This window comes from Urocitellus parryii, chromosome 3 (assembly GCF_045843805.1).
Source record: "Urocitellus parryii isolate mUroPar1 chromosome 3, mUroPar1.hap1, whole genome shotgun sequence".
NCBI lineage: Eukaryota > Metazoa > Chordata > Mammalia > Rodentia > Sciuridae > Urocitellus > Urocitellus parryii.
Genome location: NC_135533.1, coordinates 114,655,453 through 114,672,362, shown reverse-complemented (window position 1 = coordinate 114,672,362; position 16,910 = coordinate 114,655,453). Strand labels below are relative to the sequence as shown.

Sequence of the window (16,910 nt, the reverse complement as noted above, 5' to 3'; positions counted from 1 at the left end):
CCGAGTGCTCACATTCAGACTTTATATGCACTCCCTCCCACGGCTAGTGATTGGTGGTTGTTAGAGAAAGTAGTTTCTGTGTAGTTTAATGCTGGGGACCAACTTCAAGACCTGTATCTGCAAGCCAAGGGCCCTGCACAGCCAATCTAAGAGTTAAGTGTGCATTTTAGCTGGATTCATTTAACCAGAGCAGGGGAAAATGACTATTGTTTTTCCTAAGTGCAAACAGGATCCTGATTTGTCAATCTGTGGTCTGTTTGCTTCTGTCATGGATCACCTTGAGGCTGACTTTAAACTGGGTTATGTGTAGCTTAGATTTATTTAGTTGTTGTTGTTTATAAAACAGCCTATCATTTATGCCGGGTCTAAGCATATTTTAGGCCTCAAGTCACTGAGTTCTCCCAGATCCCCTGTGGCTTGTGACTTTGCTTTTCCAAATGTATTCACAGGCTGGCCACCTGCTTTGGAAATGCAGAATCTCAGAACCCCCTCCCCACACCTTTGAGCCACAACCATCATTAGAACAAGACCCTCAGCTGCTTCGTAGGCACCTGATGCAGGTGTTTCATAATGACTGTGTCACAGGTGAAGAGGCCAGGGCTGAGGAAGGTGCGGCAGGCTCTCCTCCCAACCAGATCTTAAACACAGAGTTTGTTATGCCATTTGGTTGTGCCTCCTGTCTCTGGATGACTGATGTGACTGCGTGCTGCTGTGTGGTTCTCCTCAACGGCTCTAGTTCCCATGATGCCAGTTGTTGCTTTCTTCTGGACTCTTCCACTGCAGGGTCCCTAGGTGGACCCTATACCCAGTCAGTGTTCGAGTAGCCACTGCCTGTGGAGTGACTCCATGACACCTTTGCATATGTGACCCCGAAAACTTCCTCTCAAAAAGGAGGTGGGGACGTGACCACCGTCAGTATCAATTGGTACTTTTTCCTGGCCACATCTTTCCTTTGGGTCTTTAGAACATAGAATGGTGATCCCTTTTGGAATGGCTCTTGGCTTGGCGTTCTTCCAGTCTTCTCCCCTAGGGGCATGGTTGGAGCAGACAAGTTGGGCCAGACACCACGGTCCCCCTAGATTCTCTCACATGTCACTATTCCGTATGTGAATACCCGAGGCTGGTGTTTTCTGATGTGGTAGCCATTGTCCTCACAGGGCTTTTTAAAGTTGAAACAGAATAAAATGAAATAAAATTTGGAATTCAGTCTCTCATTGGCACTGACCACACACCAGGTGCTCCACAGCCACAGGTGGCCGCCATATTGGATTGCAAGCACAGTCTCCGGCAGGCACAGTCAGAGTCTGGTCCACATTCTTCCCCTTTGTTTCTGTCTTACTGACAGTTCCCTCCCGGACTTCTCCCCAGGGCGGAGCTCGCTACGCCACATGCCCCTCATTTCTGGTTCCTTCTTTGCTCCCGTATCATGGTATCAGGGACCTAAAGTGGGTAGCCTGTTTCTGGAGCAGCCAATACCTGCTCAACACAGCCTTATTTGGCCCCTCAGCTCCTTTGGGTCACATCCCACTTGTGCTTTAGTCTAGGGGTGGCAGGGATGGAAACATTGTCTCCTGTCTGTATTTCATTTTCCCATCGGGTTCCAACAATGTGCATTAAAAAAAAAATTCATGAGCTAAACTCATTTCCTTGTGCTAATTAACTTCCATGCCTCCCCTCCCGTCCCACAGCAGCATCTCCTGGTTGTCCACACGGCTGCTCAGGATTCAGACCATGGAGTCTTAGCAGTTGGGATGATCCCATCCCAGAATTTTGACCTATAAGGCCTTAGAATATCCAAACCAAGAAATATTAGGAAGGAGAGAATCTTAAATCACTTAGACACACAAAGTAGTAAACTCTTAAGCTGAGTGCTATGAATCTGATGTTTATGTAGGTCAAGTACAGTTGGATTTAGTTGATTTCCTGTGGCTCAACTGAAGAGAAGTATGGAATGTTGAAATCCATACTTCCTTTATTGCGGGACAGGGCAGTACTGGGGACTGAACCCAGGGGTACCCGACCACTGAGCCACATCCCCAGCCCTATTTTGTACTTATTTAGAGACAGGGTCTTGCTGAGTTGCTTAGCACCTCACTTTTGTTGAGGCTGACTTTGAACTCACGATCCTCCTGCCTCAGCCTCCTGAGCCACTGGGATTATAGGCATGGGTCACCGCACCCAGCTGAAATCTATACTTTTTAGAATGGTAAATGCTCATTGCTGCCGAATTTAGAACTTTAGAATTTTGGACCAGTAATTTTTTTCTACAAAGCACAAGATAGTCAATATTTCCAGTCTCATGGACCATGGAGTCTCTCTCAACCTCTGAATTCTGTTGTTAAAGCTTGAAAGTAGCCATAGGTAATGCATAAATCAGTAGTTGTGTTCCAATAAAACTTTATCAAAGCAGGCGGCAGGCCAGATCTGACCCATGGACTATGGTAGATCCTGTCGAAACATAAAACCAAAATGGTCCCCACCAAGCACTTGTGTTTGCATGGGAAATGCAAAGACCTGCCCCCAGCTGTTCCAAAGGGTCCTATTCAAACATGGGAATCAGCTGAAGGCCAGTTTTGCTGATTCAGACTCTGTCTCTCCCAGGATGGCCCCTGGCCTCCAGAGAGTACATCAGGGGAAAGGGGGTCCCATAAAGTCTTCCCTGGCACAGGGGGAGTAGAAGAGCCGTATCCCAGAGCTAAAGGAAAATAATCAGAGGCCGTGCGAATCCAGAGCGCTGGTCAGCCCCTGAGCCAGACCCTCCATCAGGCCTGGGAAGTGCTCCTGAGCATGGGGAGGGCGGGATTGATAAACCGCGTGAGCCGCCCCGCGGGCCCCAGCTGCAAGGCAAATCTGATGAGGCTGTTCATGGAAAAGGCACGCGCCCAGCCATAACCTTGAGATGCGGGGGAGGAGGGAGAGCGCGCACCGCGAGCAGTTGTTTTTCTTCCCCGCTGAGTCAATAAATGGATAAATGGACCGTGAGTGGCCAAGTGGCTGTTCTAATGTAAGACTCCATCAAGAAGAAGATCACAGAAGTGCATGGAGGTGGCTTCGACGTCTTTATGTCCCACTGCGTGAGCCCGGCTCCTAATGTCCTGGACCAGGAAGCCCCTGGAAGGAGGGGCGAGAGCCATGCGAGAGCTCACAGGGACTGCACGTGCCCTGAGCGCTCAGCCCTGCGCAGGCGCCCGCCAGCCACCCCCTGATTAAATCTGCACTTTCAACCTGGGGTCAAGGCGCTGTCTTCTGTCTGTCAGAAACAGAGGCTCCCGAGAGGTGGCCCAAGGCCAGGTGGCCCAGGACGATTACGGGCACCAGGGAGCGTGTTCCGTCCTTGGACTCCAGAGCCTCTGCTCTTAACCAGGAGGCTGCCGTAATTCTCCACCGTCACCTGCTCACAGATCACCTGGGTGTCATCTAGGTTCTGTCTCAGAGCTGCGGGCCAGGCCTGAGAGTCTGCATTTCTAACAGATGGCTAGGTGACGTGATGAGGCTAGTCCAGGGACCCCACTGAGCACAGTCAGTCCCCTATTGTCCTGTCTCCTTTTGGGTGGGGGGGTACTGGGGATTGAACCCAGGGTCACTCCACCACTGAGCCCCACCCCCAGCCCTGTTTTGAATTTTATTTAGAGACAGGGTCTCACTGAGCTGCTCAGGGCCTCGCTGTGGCTGAGGCTGGATTTGAACTCACGATCCTCCTGCCTCAGCCTCCCTAACCGCTGGGATAACAGGAGTGTGTCACCTCACCTGGCCCTCTCCTTATTGCAGACCCTCCTCCTCACGGAACGGGGAGGTTTATATTCTGCAGATGTGGTCACACAGCAGGAAGGGTTGGTCCAGGATTGGAATTCACATCTGTCTGACTCCAGAGTGTGTGTCGTTTCTAAAATAAAGTCCCCATCTACTCTTCCGCCTTTAGCCTGGCTCTCCTCTGGGGTGGTTTTGCCCCATGAGCATCTGGAGACATTGGGGGGTTAGCAGGGGAGGGGTGCTGCTGGGGTCTGGTGGCAGAGGTGAGGGATGCTTCTTGGCGTTCTGAGCTGCCCTGGGCGGGTCTCCCTGCCGCCCCCAGCACAGGGCAATCTGGTCCCTGGCGCCATCACATCAAGGTTGAGAAACCTCACTCTCCAGTTCAATATCATTGGGCCCAGGAAATAAAAATACCCCAAGCCTCTCTCTGGAGCCACTAAGTGTCCTTGAATGAGAGGAATCAGTGGGCATTTGAGCCAATCCCACTAAGATGTGTCCACGACTCGGTAAGAACCTCCGCTTCCAGAAACGTCCGCTCTGCGTCCAGTCTCGGGTGGGACTCCCAGGATGGGCAGAGGTGGCGGTGGAGCTGGGAACTCGGCAACACCCTCTCACTCCAGAAGCCACACTCATTCCCGGTCCTTGTGATGGCCGCGACTTCTGCAGTTCCTGCTGCTGTTTAGCAGCGGTGTCCCCTGAGGCGGCCACCTCCGCCCCATTCTCAGCCATAGAGCAGCATCTCTGGTCCAGGCCTGGGGAGGACCGGGGTCTGTCACTGAGGGCCAGAGCCAGCAGCTCCGTTCCGTGTGCTCCCCAATCTCCTCCTGGGGGACACGTCAGGATCCGAGACCGCAGAGGGGAGGTCTGCCTCAGCCCACCACCACCGTGAACGCTGCCTGGCTTGTCGCGAACACTGGTGACGCCTCTGTTGTGACGAAAAGAGGCAGGAGGCTGTGTGATACGTTGTCATGTGTCCCTTAACGAGGGACATACCATCTGAGGAGGACAGCCTCAGGCCATTTCTTCCTTGTCCAAACCTGGTGACGTGTACCTGCCAGACCTGGGTGGCCTAGCTGTCACTCCCCGTGACCTTGGAGCCAGGAAACACCAGCATCACCCCGGGCACGTGGGGGGATGCGACGCACCTCCATGCCCACGTGGCTCCGAGATCACGTCACGGGGGGCCTGGCTGTGACACACCTCATGCCATGAGGCGAGGAGTGGACCTGCTGTGGCGTCCGGGAGGAGGTCCTGGGTGCCGGGCCTCAGGGCGGATGGCGCTGGCTTCTAGACGGAGGTTCGGGTCTCCCCCAGGGGAGGCTTCCAGACCCCTGTGTGTGTGGCTGTGTCTGCCGGCCCTCAGCAGGTCCCCCGGGGGTGCGTCCAAGCCTTGGACAGTCCCCAGCTTACGACTGGACTTTCTGGTGCCCGTGCGATGCCCGAGGGCTCCGCACACCCAGCAGGAGCCGCGTCTGGGACTTTGAATCTGGACGCTTCCCGGGCGTCCTCCCCCTCCGCAGGGTCAGCTCCCAGGGGCCCCGGGATCCGGAGAGGACACAGGGGACACTGTGCACTGGGAAGCTGGGCTGTGATGTTCCTAGGTGAGGTGTCCCCAGGCGGTCCCAGCTTACGATATCTTCGACTTCAGGCAGGTTGGTTGGGACGAGACCCCCGCATGGGGGCTGCGGTGCCCACGGTGGCCGGGGCCTGGCGCATGGCAGGGTTGGTCGTACCGATTCTGGGGTGTGTCCTCCTGACAGCGAGGGAGCGGGACACCGTGTGGGTTTGTCTGGGGTGCCGAAGAGACAAGAAGGACTTTGGGACGGACTGTGTGGAGACATTAAAATAGTGTTGTCACTGGGGTGAGACAGAGTGCGCCAGGTGCCCGAGTGGAGAGTCCCCGGGGAGAGGGGTGACACCACCGAGGAGGCCCCCATACTTACCCATTCTGAAGCTGCCACCCAGGGGCTCCTGAACGGGAAGGAGGGCTGGTTTGGGGGCGCACTTGCTGTGTTCTGTGTGGCGCCTGGAGATCTTTCCACGCCGACTCCACCCTCCCCGGCCCAGGGTCACGGTCACTGCTCCCACCCACAGGAGAGAAAACCGAGGGCCAGGCAGGAAGCAGGACATGCCTGGGGTCCCTCGGGAAGCCGTGGAGCTGGGTGGCCAGCCCGCCTCTCTGTGAGCAGAGGCCACACTTGGAAGGCCAGATGTACGCTGCACACGTGTGGATTTAGAAGAATCTGGAAGAACTGAAAGCTGAAATGTCAAGTTCCAGCTATGGCTGAAGGCACATGAGATATATGGCTGAGTAGGGCCCTCTGCATAAGGACCTCGTGTGCACGGGACTGGAAATTGGACAGTAATTCCAACTGAATGGACAGACGATCATCCCCACGGCTCATACACATCTGGGGGCACAGAAGTAAAAGAGCCAAATTCTGTGCAAGGAGCCAGAGAGGGCGATTCTGGAGTGGGTCTTGTGGGATGGATAGGAGTTCACTAGTGAGACAGAGGGCAGGCAGGAGAGGGCATTCTGGATAACAGCTGCAGGACACGGAGCCCACGGCAGGCTAGGAACCGGCAGACAGGGGTTTACTGGTAGGTGGGGGACAGGGCGTGGGCAGTGGAAAGAGAAGAACCTTGGACGTCGGCTTCGGAGTGTGGACTGTGGGAAATGAGGAGCCACTAGGGGCTTTGAGCGGGGGGAGTGTCGTGGTCAGATGGGAAGTTGGTCCTCGGGTGCTTGTGCCCTAGGGATTGGAGGACAGGCTGGTGGGGGGCCTCTAGGGGTGTCAGGAAGGCCCAATTCATGAGGGGACAGAGACGAGCCCCATGTATTGATGCTAGGGAGTCCCCGAGGCCCCGGGAGGGGACCGGTCATCCGTGGTTCTCCTGCCCACGGTCTCTGGATCCCAGCCCAGTGTCCACTGGGGGAGTTTCAAGTCTCCTGCTCCTGCTCCTCCCGTCACAGGGGCGGCGAGAGCAAGTGCAAACTGAATTTCCATTTAGATTGGAATAAGCCGTGTCAAAGGTGGCCTGGTAATTACCCGCCGGAACCCTGGCCCCGGTGTGGGAAGTCCTGTCGGTGTGTGTAGGACAGATCATTCTTCCATTTGAGACTTGATTATATTGATGTAATTACTCCCGGCTCAGGAGAACTGGGTGGCGCAGACATGTCATCTCTGTGTCTCAGCAGGAAGATGAAAAGCCTTCTTTCTCTGTCACAGTCGGCGAGTGGGTGGGTGACTGTGGGCGCCCGGGGCTGAGGGGGCTGGAGTGCACCCCTGGTCAGGGTGTGTGGGCGCAGCGGGGGTTTCTGGAGGCCTCTGCCCGTGGTGGGTCACCTCTGGGGAGGGTGGGGGCCAGCAGCAGCGTCCCCTCTCCCCTTTCTGAAGATTCAAAGCAGAAATCATAGGCGGGAGGGGATTTTGAACTGGGAATACTTCGAGTCCTAAGGGAAGTGACAGAGGTGCTGGGTTGACTTTGTACACCCTGGGACTCAAAGGCCCAGGAGAGTCATTCACTAGTGTCTTGAAGTCCCCTCCTGTCCCCCATTAATGGCCTGAAAACCCTCAGCTACATTCCCCTTCCGGGTGACAGTCCTCAAGAGGCTGTGCCCTCCTTGCCTCCCCACCCAGCAGGGGAGACTTGAGACCCCAAGAATCAAGTACAAAGAGTCCTCCTCACCATCAGCCACTCAGGAGGCTGAGGCAGGAGGATCGCAAGTTCAAGGCCAGCCTCAGCCAGAGTGAGGTGCTGAGCAACTCAGGGAGCCCTGTCTCTAAATAAAATACAAAATAGGACTGGGACGTGGCTCAGTGGTCAAGTGCCCCTGAGCTCAATCCCCGGTACACCCCCCAAAAAAAAGTGGGTGAAAAGAGTGGGGTGCCATGGCACACACCTGTTACCCCATCTACTTGGGAGGCTGAGGCAGGAGGATCACAAGTTCAAGGCCAGCCTCAGCAATTTAATGAGACCCTGTTTCAAAATAAAAATAAAAAGGGCTGGGGTGGAGCTCGGTGGCTGAGCACCCCAGTCACGGTGGGGGGGGGGGCAGTTCTCGTTCTTGGCTGCCTGCCGTGAACCTCAGTTTGGGCCCCAGGTGCCTGGACGCCGTGGAGCGTGTGCGTGCCTGGAGGATGAGAGGACTGCTCTGACTGGTGTTGACAAGATGTCTGCCATCTGGATCTTAAAGAACTGCAGTCCCTCCCTGCTGACCATCCAGGAAGCCACGAAGGCCTTCAGGCAGCAGCTGGGGGCATTTTTAAATAATCAGCTTGAAATCTAAGAAGAGAGAGGAGAGATGGCCCGCAGATGCCCGCAGCCCCTAGCTCTTCCTTTTGCCTCAACCTAAGGAGGCAGGGAGTCGGGTGGTACAGGGTGCCTGCTTGTCTGCCCGGGTAACTCCATGCTGCCTTTAGTAGAAAACCATTGGCAGGAATGGACGCCAGATAGAAATACTCCAATATATACATCAAGAGTGGGTGTCCCCAGGTACCTGACTCTGGGGTGAATTTTAAGGTTTTTAATGTTTAATCCCACTTTGTGGACTCTATTAGGAAAAAACCAGAGTAAAATAATGGATTTTCAAAGATACAGAAAAGAGCGTGTGATATTGTGTTAGTTTTCTACAGGTGCTATAACAAAGTGCCACAAACTGGATGACTTAAAATAGCAGAAATGTATTGTCTTCCAGTTCTAGAGGCCTGAAGTCTAAAAAAATCAAGATGGCAGCCAGGTCAGCTCCGTTTGAAGGCTCAGGAGAAGAAACATCTCTGGCCATGGCTGACACCTGGCCTCTGGTGCTTTGCCAGCAGTCTCTGTGTGCCTCGGCTTGTAGATACAGCACGGGACGTTGTTTCTCACATGGTCCTCTCTCTACCTGTGCCTCAGTGTCAGAATCCCCCTTCCTCTGAGGATCACAGTCATCTTGGACTGGGGACTATTCTGTGACTCTGTTTTAACTTAATCACCTCTGTCAAGACTAAGTGCAGTTCTGTCCTGAGGTATGAAGGAGGGATGGGATTTTAACCTGTCTTATCTGAGAACATAGTGCAACCAGAAATGTGTTCCTGGAAAGGGAGAAACCTTCAGGGAACGATGGGGTTTTTCCTTTATGGGTGAGGGGTCCACAGCGAGGGTCTAAATGTGAAGAACGGATGTTTGACGGGGTTCCCAGTGATCTCTCAGGTACCCCCCAGGCTGGTCTGGGTGACCTGTCCATTATGTCAGCAGAATGGCATGTCCTTTCTGAGGTTGGCTTGTGGAACAGACATCTGACTTCTGCTGGGTTCTCTCTCGGATCCCTGGCTCTGGGGAAAACGATCGGCCATGTCACAAGTATGCTCAGGCAGCCCCATGGAGGTCCCCCGAGGCAGAACTGAGCCCTCCAGACAACAACCAGGGTCTCTCTAAAAAGGAGACTCCCCCAGCCTCACTCAATGTTTCAGAGGCCATAACCTGACATCATCACCAGGGATCCTGAATGAGTTTCCTGCTGCTGCTGTAACAAGTAATCACACAGGATCTTAAAATAACAGAAGTGTATTCTTCCACAGTTAGAGAGGTCAGAAGTCTCAAATGTGTCCTGGGGGTTCAGAATCAAGGTGTAAGCCTCTGGAGGTCCCAGGGGACTATCCTTTCCTTGCCTCTTCTAGGTTCCAGAGGCAGCAGGCCTATCTTGGCTCCTGGCTGTGTTTCTCCAGTCTCTGCTTCCAACACTCTAGGCCCTCCACCTCCCTCCTGTAAGGACCCTTGTGACTGCATTTAGGGCCCACCTGGATAACCCAGGATCATGACGCCTTTTGCCATGAGGGGTTCACACATTCCATGTTCCTGAGCTGACATCCTTGAGAGGCCTCTCTTCAACCAGAACCACCCAACTAAGAGACTACCGAATTCCCAACCCAGGAAACAGCGGGAGGCTGGGCGCGGGATGCGTGCCTGTCATCCCAGCAACTTGGGAGGCTGAGGCAGGGGGATGTGAGTTCAAAGCCAGCCTCAGCAAAAGCGAGGCCCTGAGCAACTCAGTGAGACCCTGACTCCATTAAATAAAATACAGAATCGGGCTGGGGATGGAGCTCTGTGGTGGAGGGCCCCTGAATTCAATCCCCTGTACCAAAAACTAGAAAAGAAAAGAAAACCATCAGAGAGAATAAATATTTGCGATCTCAAAGCTCTTGGTGTGGAAGTAATTTGTTAGGCAGGAATTGGTAATGAATACGGGGTAGGGATCGTTCAGTGCTTGAAAATCAAAATTCTGGAAGTCTCATGATTTTTTCTTTCAAATAACAATACATGGAAGGTGCGCTGATCTTCTCAGTGAACAGTGTGATGAACGCTTCCAAACTGAGATGTCACCTTGCAGCCTCCAGAAGGGACCTGGCTGGATTGTGGGTGCTCCGCGCTCTGTGCCCCTGGTTTACCTGTTCCTGCTCAGGTTCTTCTCATCCCTCCTCTGCTCTGCTGGACCTTGGCAGGAAGTGACATTGTGGGGGTGTCTGAGAGATCCTGCCCTGGAAGGCAGCGATGATGTAAAGGAGTCTCCTTGTGGGTCCAGCTGTCTGTGGATGGTGCAGGACAAGGACGGAGGCCCTCTGGGCACAGCTGTGGGATGCTGTAAAAAGCTGAGAGTTGAGGTCCCTGCAAGTGTTGTCTTGTCTTGAAGGGGGACGAGAGAGGCCAGGTCAGCTGGGGGCTCATAAACCCCGTGTTGCTAGAGCTGGGAGGGAGCTCCCTGAAGGACTAGCATGTCCACGTGGGGAGCTGGGCAGGCCTCAGGGTAAGATGATCACAGCCAGGGGCCAGGGGAAGGCAGAGACGCCAAGCCTCACCCGTGGTCCCCGGGGGCATCTGCAGGCCCCAGTGAAGAGGATCCACTGCTTTTGACAAAGGCGCTTCCTCAAGCCCTGTGTCTCCATCCGCTGGCAATGAAGCTCCTGCATTGAATCCCCTGGGTTGAAAGCCTGGAGCGGCCCCTGTTCTCCTGACCCATGGCTCTTGGGCAGGATGTAAGATCCTTTCAGCTCCGACGACCCAGTGTGAGATTCTCAGACTTCATTTTCTGGAGAAATGAGGTCGTCCTCATGAAGCGATTCCTGTTGGCGTCATAGTTTCCGATTTTGCTAAGGAGGAAGGACATGGGAACGTTCTCTGTGGACTGAGACGGGGCCGCTGAGTTGGGCACGCCGGCGGCGGCACCTGGCTCCCTCTGTTCCTGGCTGTGACCTGTTAGGGAATAATGCTGTCATCTTGACCGCAGAGGAACTGGGAATAGGAAAGGGTGGGTGGCCTTTGCGGTCCCCACGGGCTCATTCTAAAGCCAACCGTGCGCATCTCTCCCCACCCCCTTTCCTGCCAAGTTCAGGGTCAGCTTGTCAGTGTGATGACGTCACCTGGTTTCTCGGCGCCCTCATCAAACAACCAGCAAAGATGGGTGTTTCTTGACTTAATGTTGGGGTCCCTCCCGATTCTCCCACTGTCAGTCAGAAAGTCGCCAAGTACAGCCTCCCCTGACCCCGTCGCTCATCAGCTTGCCTGCTGGAGGGCGCGGGCCGTCCCCTTGTGACGGTGGGGCTCCCGGGAGCTGCGGTTCACGGGTGCTGGCCAGCGTCGGGAGAGAGCGTATTTTGGAGAAGATCCACATTCAGATGTGAAGCACAGCTCCCATGGCCTTGTGTGGGTGGGGCTCCGTCACAAGGTCAAAAAGTCCTGAGTGGGACCCTGGTAAGTGGGGGCCGTCTTGCTCTTCTTTGAGGGTTTGGAAGGGATTCCCCGGAGGATAGGGCTCATCCCAGGCCGGAGGGTGGGGGTTCCGGTGGAGGCTGGCACAGGGCACAGGGCTGCGCCGGTTCAGGTACCCACCTTGGCAGTTCAGAGAAGAGCCTCTGACCCGGGCGGCCTGGTCTGAGCAGGGACTGGCTCCACAGCGGCATGGGGAAGAGGGAAGGGGCTGTGGGAGTCGCCAAGCCTTGCCCTGACCCTGCCGCCCGCCCACTGCTGTGTGTCTTGGGCTCTGCCAAGGTTTCAATCTGGCTCGTCCCCCCCAAAACTCATATGGAGGGTGCGTGCCCAGGGTCTGGGAGAGGTGATGAGACCTGTCAGAGGCGATGGGTGATTGATGGCTTTTTTTGTGGGAATGAACTCATACCCTTGGGGGACCTTATTGGTTACCTTTAGGGTAGGTTGTCAGGCTGGGCGTGGTGGCACACACCTGTAATTCCAGTGACTCGGGAGGCTGAGGCAGGAGGATCGCAACTTAGAGGACAGCCTCAGCGATTTAGACAGGTGCTAAGCAACTTAGCAAGACCCTGTCAAAAAATAAGAAAAGGGCTGGGGATGTGGCTCAGGGGTGAAGCACTCCTGGGTTCCGTCCCTGGTACAAATAAATAAATAAATACATAGGGGGTTGTCACAAAGCACCTGGCCCCTGCCCTTGCTCCCTTGAACCTGGGCACTCTGCCACACATGTCCTCTCCCCTTCTGCTTTTCCATCTTTCTGCCACATGTCGAACAGCTCTTGGCATCACCAGAAGCCAAGTGGATGCTGTGCTGGGCTCGACGACTTCCAGACCCTGAGCCAAAGGAAACTTCTTTTCCATATAAATCATCCTGTCCCAGGTGTTCTATTATAGCAGCTGAAAACGGACTCCACCAGGATCTTTGCCGAGGCTCCGTGTCCATTATAAGATCATAAAAATAGAATAAAACAGTGAGTTGGCAGGACGATTATGGACAGAAGACCTCACACAGCGATGACCACGGGCCCCACCTTTGCTCCTGCCGGGAGTCGGGCTGTTCCTGTCCTTCTAAGAGGATCTGCGCAGACCTTGAGGGTTTTCTGAGCCCCCCCCCCCAGCTCCTCCCTTTCCCCAGGGGGACTGGACGCTGTGTCCTGGTTCTCATGCGTTCCACTGCAGGTGGCTTCGGGGCCCCCACCAGGACACCATCCATGGGCCCCCGATTTCCCCAACAGCCTCTTTTCTCCCAGGCAGGTGGCCCTGGGACAATTTGAAGGAAGAGTGACAGTTCCTTAGGGCCTTGCTTTCTGGCACGACTCCTGCACCTCCAGAGCCGCAGGCTTCCCCCGAGGGAGCAGGGGCAGCTAGAGGCAGTGGCCTAGCCCTGAGCCTCAGCCTGCTCCTCAGTGGACGGGGACAGTGAGGGACAGATGCCTCTCGACACGGAGCAGGTGGACGCCGGGATCGTGGACCCTGGTGTGAGAGGAACGAGGCTCCGTGGGTTTGACTCTGGTGATAAAGTGGATTCACATCCTGTGCAGAATTTCTGGAGAAATGAAGAAGGGGAAAGTGAGGATCTTGTGATCGAGAGAAGTCACCATTGCCACCGCTTCACTCTTTCTCTCCCTGGCACCTGGCTCCAAGGGCTCTCATGACCATGAAGTGAGATGAGATGTTCTCACCGAGTAGCAGAGCCCTGTGGATGGGAGGAGTGTGAACAGGCACGTTCATTTGTGAGCTCTACGACATGCGTTGTGCGCGTTCGCTCCTTTATTAAGCAAGAGGACAGACTCCATGTGTTGTCACCAAGGTGTGCGGGGGCGGGGAGCAGGTGGTCCTTTAGACGGTGCAGATCCAGGTCTGTGTTCTGAGGTGAAGGAGGGGGATGGCCGATGGCCAGTCACACACGCTGATCAGTAGATGCTTCCTGTTTATGAAGGCGGGTGCCGGACGCTGGTGCTTGCTGTCATAGTCTGTGAGCCCTGGCCACTGCCCGGGCGGGACCAGGAGGCTCTGCTCATCTTTAATGAATCAGAAAAAATAACAGTGCATTTCCCCCAGGGGCCGAGCGTCTCTGAGATCCACTGATCTGTGGGGTAAATATCGTGGCCTGGGTGACATGAACCTGGAGAGCCCGGCGGGGTGGGGGGCCAGGGCCACGGACACTGACCTGGGTGAGTGTCCTGCGCTTGCAGACGGCAGCGGGCCTCGGAGACAGACAGGCTCAGGGCGGAGAGACAAACAAACAACGGCTCTAAATGTTAACCTAATTGAACATCATGAGAGGAGACGGCTTAATTGCACTCATTAATTATCATACAAAACGCTTCCCGCGCGGCCACCTCGATGCCTGGCGCTTCTGGGGGAGCAGCCTGGGCTCAGGGAATGTGCGTTCCGGGTCACGCATCAGCGAGTGTCTGTCTGTCCGTCCATCCCCCGTCCTAGCCGGGTGCCTGCTGTGCACCAGACGCCGCAGGGTCAGGGTGGATCAGGTCCCTGCAGCAAAGGAAGCTCCATCCAGTCAGAAGGGGCAGTGGCTGGGCCTGGACCAGAGCCGGCACACAGTAGGTGCTCAGTAAACGTTCGTGGGACGGATGGATGTTTGATGAACAGTCGGCGGATCCGTGACCCACACCAGCCTGTACGGGGGCCGCGTGTCTGTGACAGCGTCCATACCACCTCGTGTCCCTCTGGGCACCTGTCCGTCTGTGGGCCTCTGCTGCGGGCCCTGGGCATCATGTTAGTGGTGGCCAGCCCTCGGGGTCCACGGCCCCTTGTGCGGGGGTGAAGAAGGAGGGGGTGTCCCACGTGGCCCCTCTCCTGTGTCCTCCTCCCTGGTCTCGGGGGTCTTGGTGGGGCCTGGTTCCATCTGCCCCAGGGAGGCCGCTGCGTCCTGTCCTTAGTGACTCAGTCTCTGCCCTCAGCAGCCTCTGCTGGGTGTCCAGGGAAGCCGGGGGGTCTGCTGGTTGCTGGCCACACAACGGCTGGGCTCTCAGGCCGCTCCTTGTGCATCCTGTGGAGTCTGATGCAGCCCCAGCAGATGGGGCCCATAGAGGGTGGGTGCTAGTGGCAGGTCCCGGGTCCTTGCCCCTGGTCTATGGATGGCTTCCCTGTTCCTGGCCTCCCCCTCCGTCCAGTGGATTCATGCCCCTGGCCACCCTTGCTTGTCACCCCTGTCTTCTCTCTGCGGGGCTCTGGAGCCGGAGTCCTGCCCTCCAGGCTCATGACTGCTGTGTGACCTTAGCAAGTCTCCTCCATGATGTAAGGACAGTATGTCCCCTTCCAGTCTCCTTACCCTCCTCTGAGAACAGAATGATACCAATGCCACCATTCACCGAGCTTCCCACTGGACCAAGTCCATTTACTCCCCAAAAAGCCCTTTGAAGGAGGGATGATTGCCGCCCTCCTTTTACCAATGAGACAACAGAGGGTCAGAGAGGTTGAGTCACTTGCTGAAGGTCACACAGCATTGAGCAACAGAGCACTTGTCTCTGTCCCTCTCGTCCACTTACCAGGAGGCTCCCTCAGGGTTGAATTTCAGACATTTGAGGCTACTGCGTGATGCCCACACGGGCCCGGTGCACCTGAGCAGGGCTGGGAAGACTCGGACGGCCCCTCCTCAGGCCGCCTCTGCTTCCCGCCGAACCCTGCTGTTCTCCGCAGCCCGGCCTGGCCCTGGGACTTTCTCAGCCTTTGCCAACAGCCTCTTCCTCTCTCTCCAGAATTAGAAAAGACCCACAGTCACTTGACGGTCACAATGACAAGGACGGAGCAGTCAACCTGCCAAGGAGGGCTGAGTGTGTCCCTGTAACAGGGAGCAGCCCCATCCTCCCAGCCTCCCCTGGGGCGTTGCAGAGCCAGAGAGCCAGGAGGGTGATGTACGATCTCAGCTCTGCTCCTCACCTGCCCCAGTGACCCTCTCTGGCCTCAGGTTCCAGAAAAAAAAAAATAGATTCCAGGCCCAGAGAGGGCAGCGAGCTGCTCCCAGTCACACAGCCAGTGGTTCCCGGGAGCTGGGATCTGACGGTGAACCCTCCCCCCTCATCAGGCGCGGGTCCCTTTAACACAGTGCAAATGAGCTTGGCACCTGGTCCCTGTGCGGCTGCCTGGTGGCCTGGGTCCGCGTGTGGTCCTCAGTTCTGTGGCTTCACCTGGTTTCCCAGAAGCCTTTCCCACCGCCACCATCCTCAGGGCTCGCGTTAAGGTCTGCCTCATGGCATCCAAGGGACCCGCGGTGACTTCCCTCACCGTGGCCAGTGCTGGGCACGGTGCCTCTCAGCCCCTCCCCGCGTCCACAGCACCGCTCCCTGCCTCCGGGGGCTCAGAGCGTGGCCTCCCTTTTGATTTGTCCCGTCGGGATTCGTTTCCAGAACCTGGATTCTGGGTCTAGCCCCGGGCAGGCCCAGCGCTGGGGACAGTTGGGCCACAAGGTTCCCTCTGCATTTTATTCACTCAATGCCAGCCGCACCCAAGTTGTGACATGGGCAAACGTCCCAGTGAGGGCAAGATCACCCTGCGCGGAGGGTCACGGCATTAAGGGAGCGGGAAGAAGCGGGCTGCCCGCGGCGGTCAGAGATTCTCCAGAGTCGGAACAGAATCTGATTAGGTCTGCGACGGGGAGCACTGAGCAGCAGAATGAGCACTAAGAGATGACCACGCTCAAATTAAGGCTTCACATCCTCAGGCCTGGGTTGCCGTCCGTGAAATGGGAGCCATCATCATGACCACATGCAGGTTGGGGGCGTGAGGGCAGGAGCACCGCACGCCGTGCTGGCCACAGGAGGCCCTCCATAAGTGCCAGCCCCGTGGGTCTGCTGCTGGGTTTTCCATCTTGGCTTTTGCTGCTGCTGAGGACAGAAAGGTGGGGGCGTCCAGGGGACAGAGTGGCAAGGAAACCGTCCCTGCTGCACCAGGTCCATCCCTAGGCTGTGCTGGAGGTCCCCAAACACCCACCCCCTCTGTCCGATGTGGAGCGTCCTGGGGTCCCACAGGCTCCTCTGCAGGCAGAGCCCCTGGTGGCCGGCTCCGGCAGGGGCTCCATGAGCACTCGGGGGTGGGTGGCTCAGCATGGGCTGTGCTCTGTGTCCCCAGGAGAAGTACGTGGAGGAGCTCGCCGCCGTGAGGCAGACCCTGCAGACGGACCTGGAGACGTCCATCCGGCGGATCGCCGACCTGCAGGCGGCCCTGGAGGAGGTGGCGTCCAGCGACAGCGATGCTGAGAGGTGATGGGCCGGGGACAGTGGGGGCTGGACACGGCAGGTGGGCGCCACCTCAGGAGCCTCAGGTCTGCAGTGGGCCTGGGGCCGTGGCTTCAGGGGGACCCACAGGCTGGAGGTGTGGCTGGCCCGCTGGGATGGGGACAGGCGGGAGCTACCCTGCGAGTCTCCTGGTCACCTGAGTCCATCTGGCACGGCTTGC

The 16,910-nt window shown here is 56.3% G+C and overlaps 1 protein-coding gene across 1 annotated transcript in view; it reads left to right on the top strand.

Annotated features, from left to right (window-relative positions):
* Window positions 1-16,910, top strand: part of Myo18b (myosin XVIIIB) — a 216,663-nt gene that overhangs the window by 171,776 nt on the left and 27,977 nt on the right. Inside the window, 1 exon segment of the mRNA XM_077796031.1 lies at window positions 16,584-16,714. Coding sequence (XP_077652157.1) covers window positions 16,584-16,714 — 131 coding nt within the window.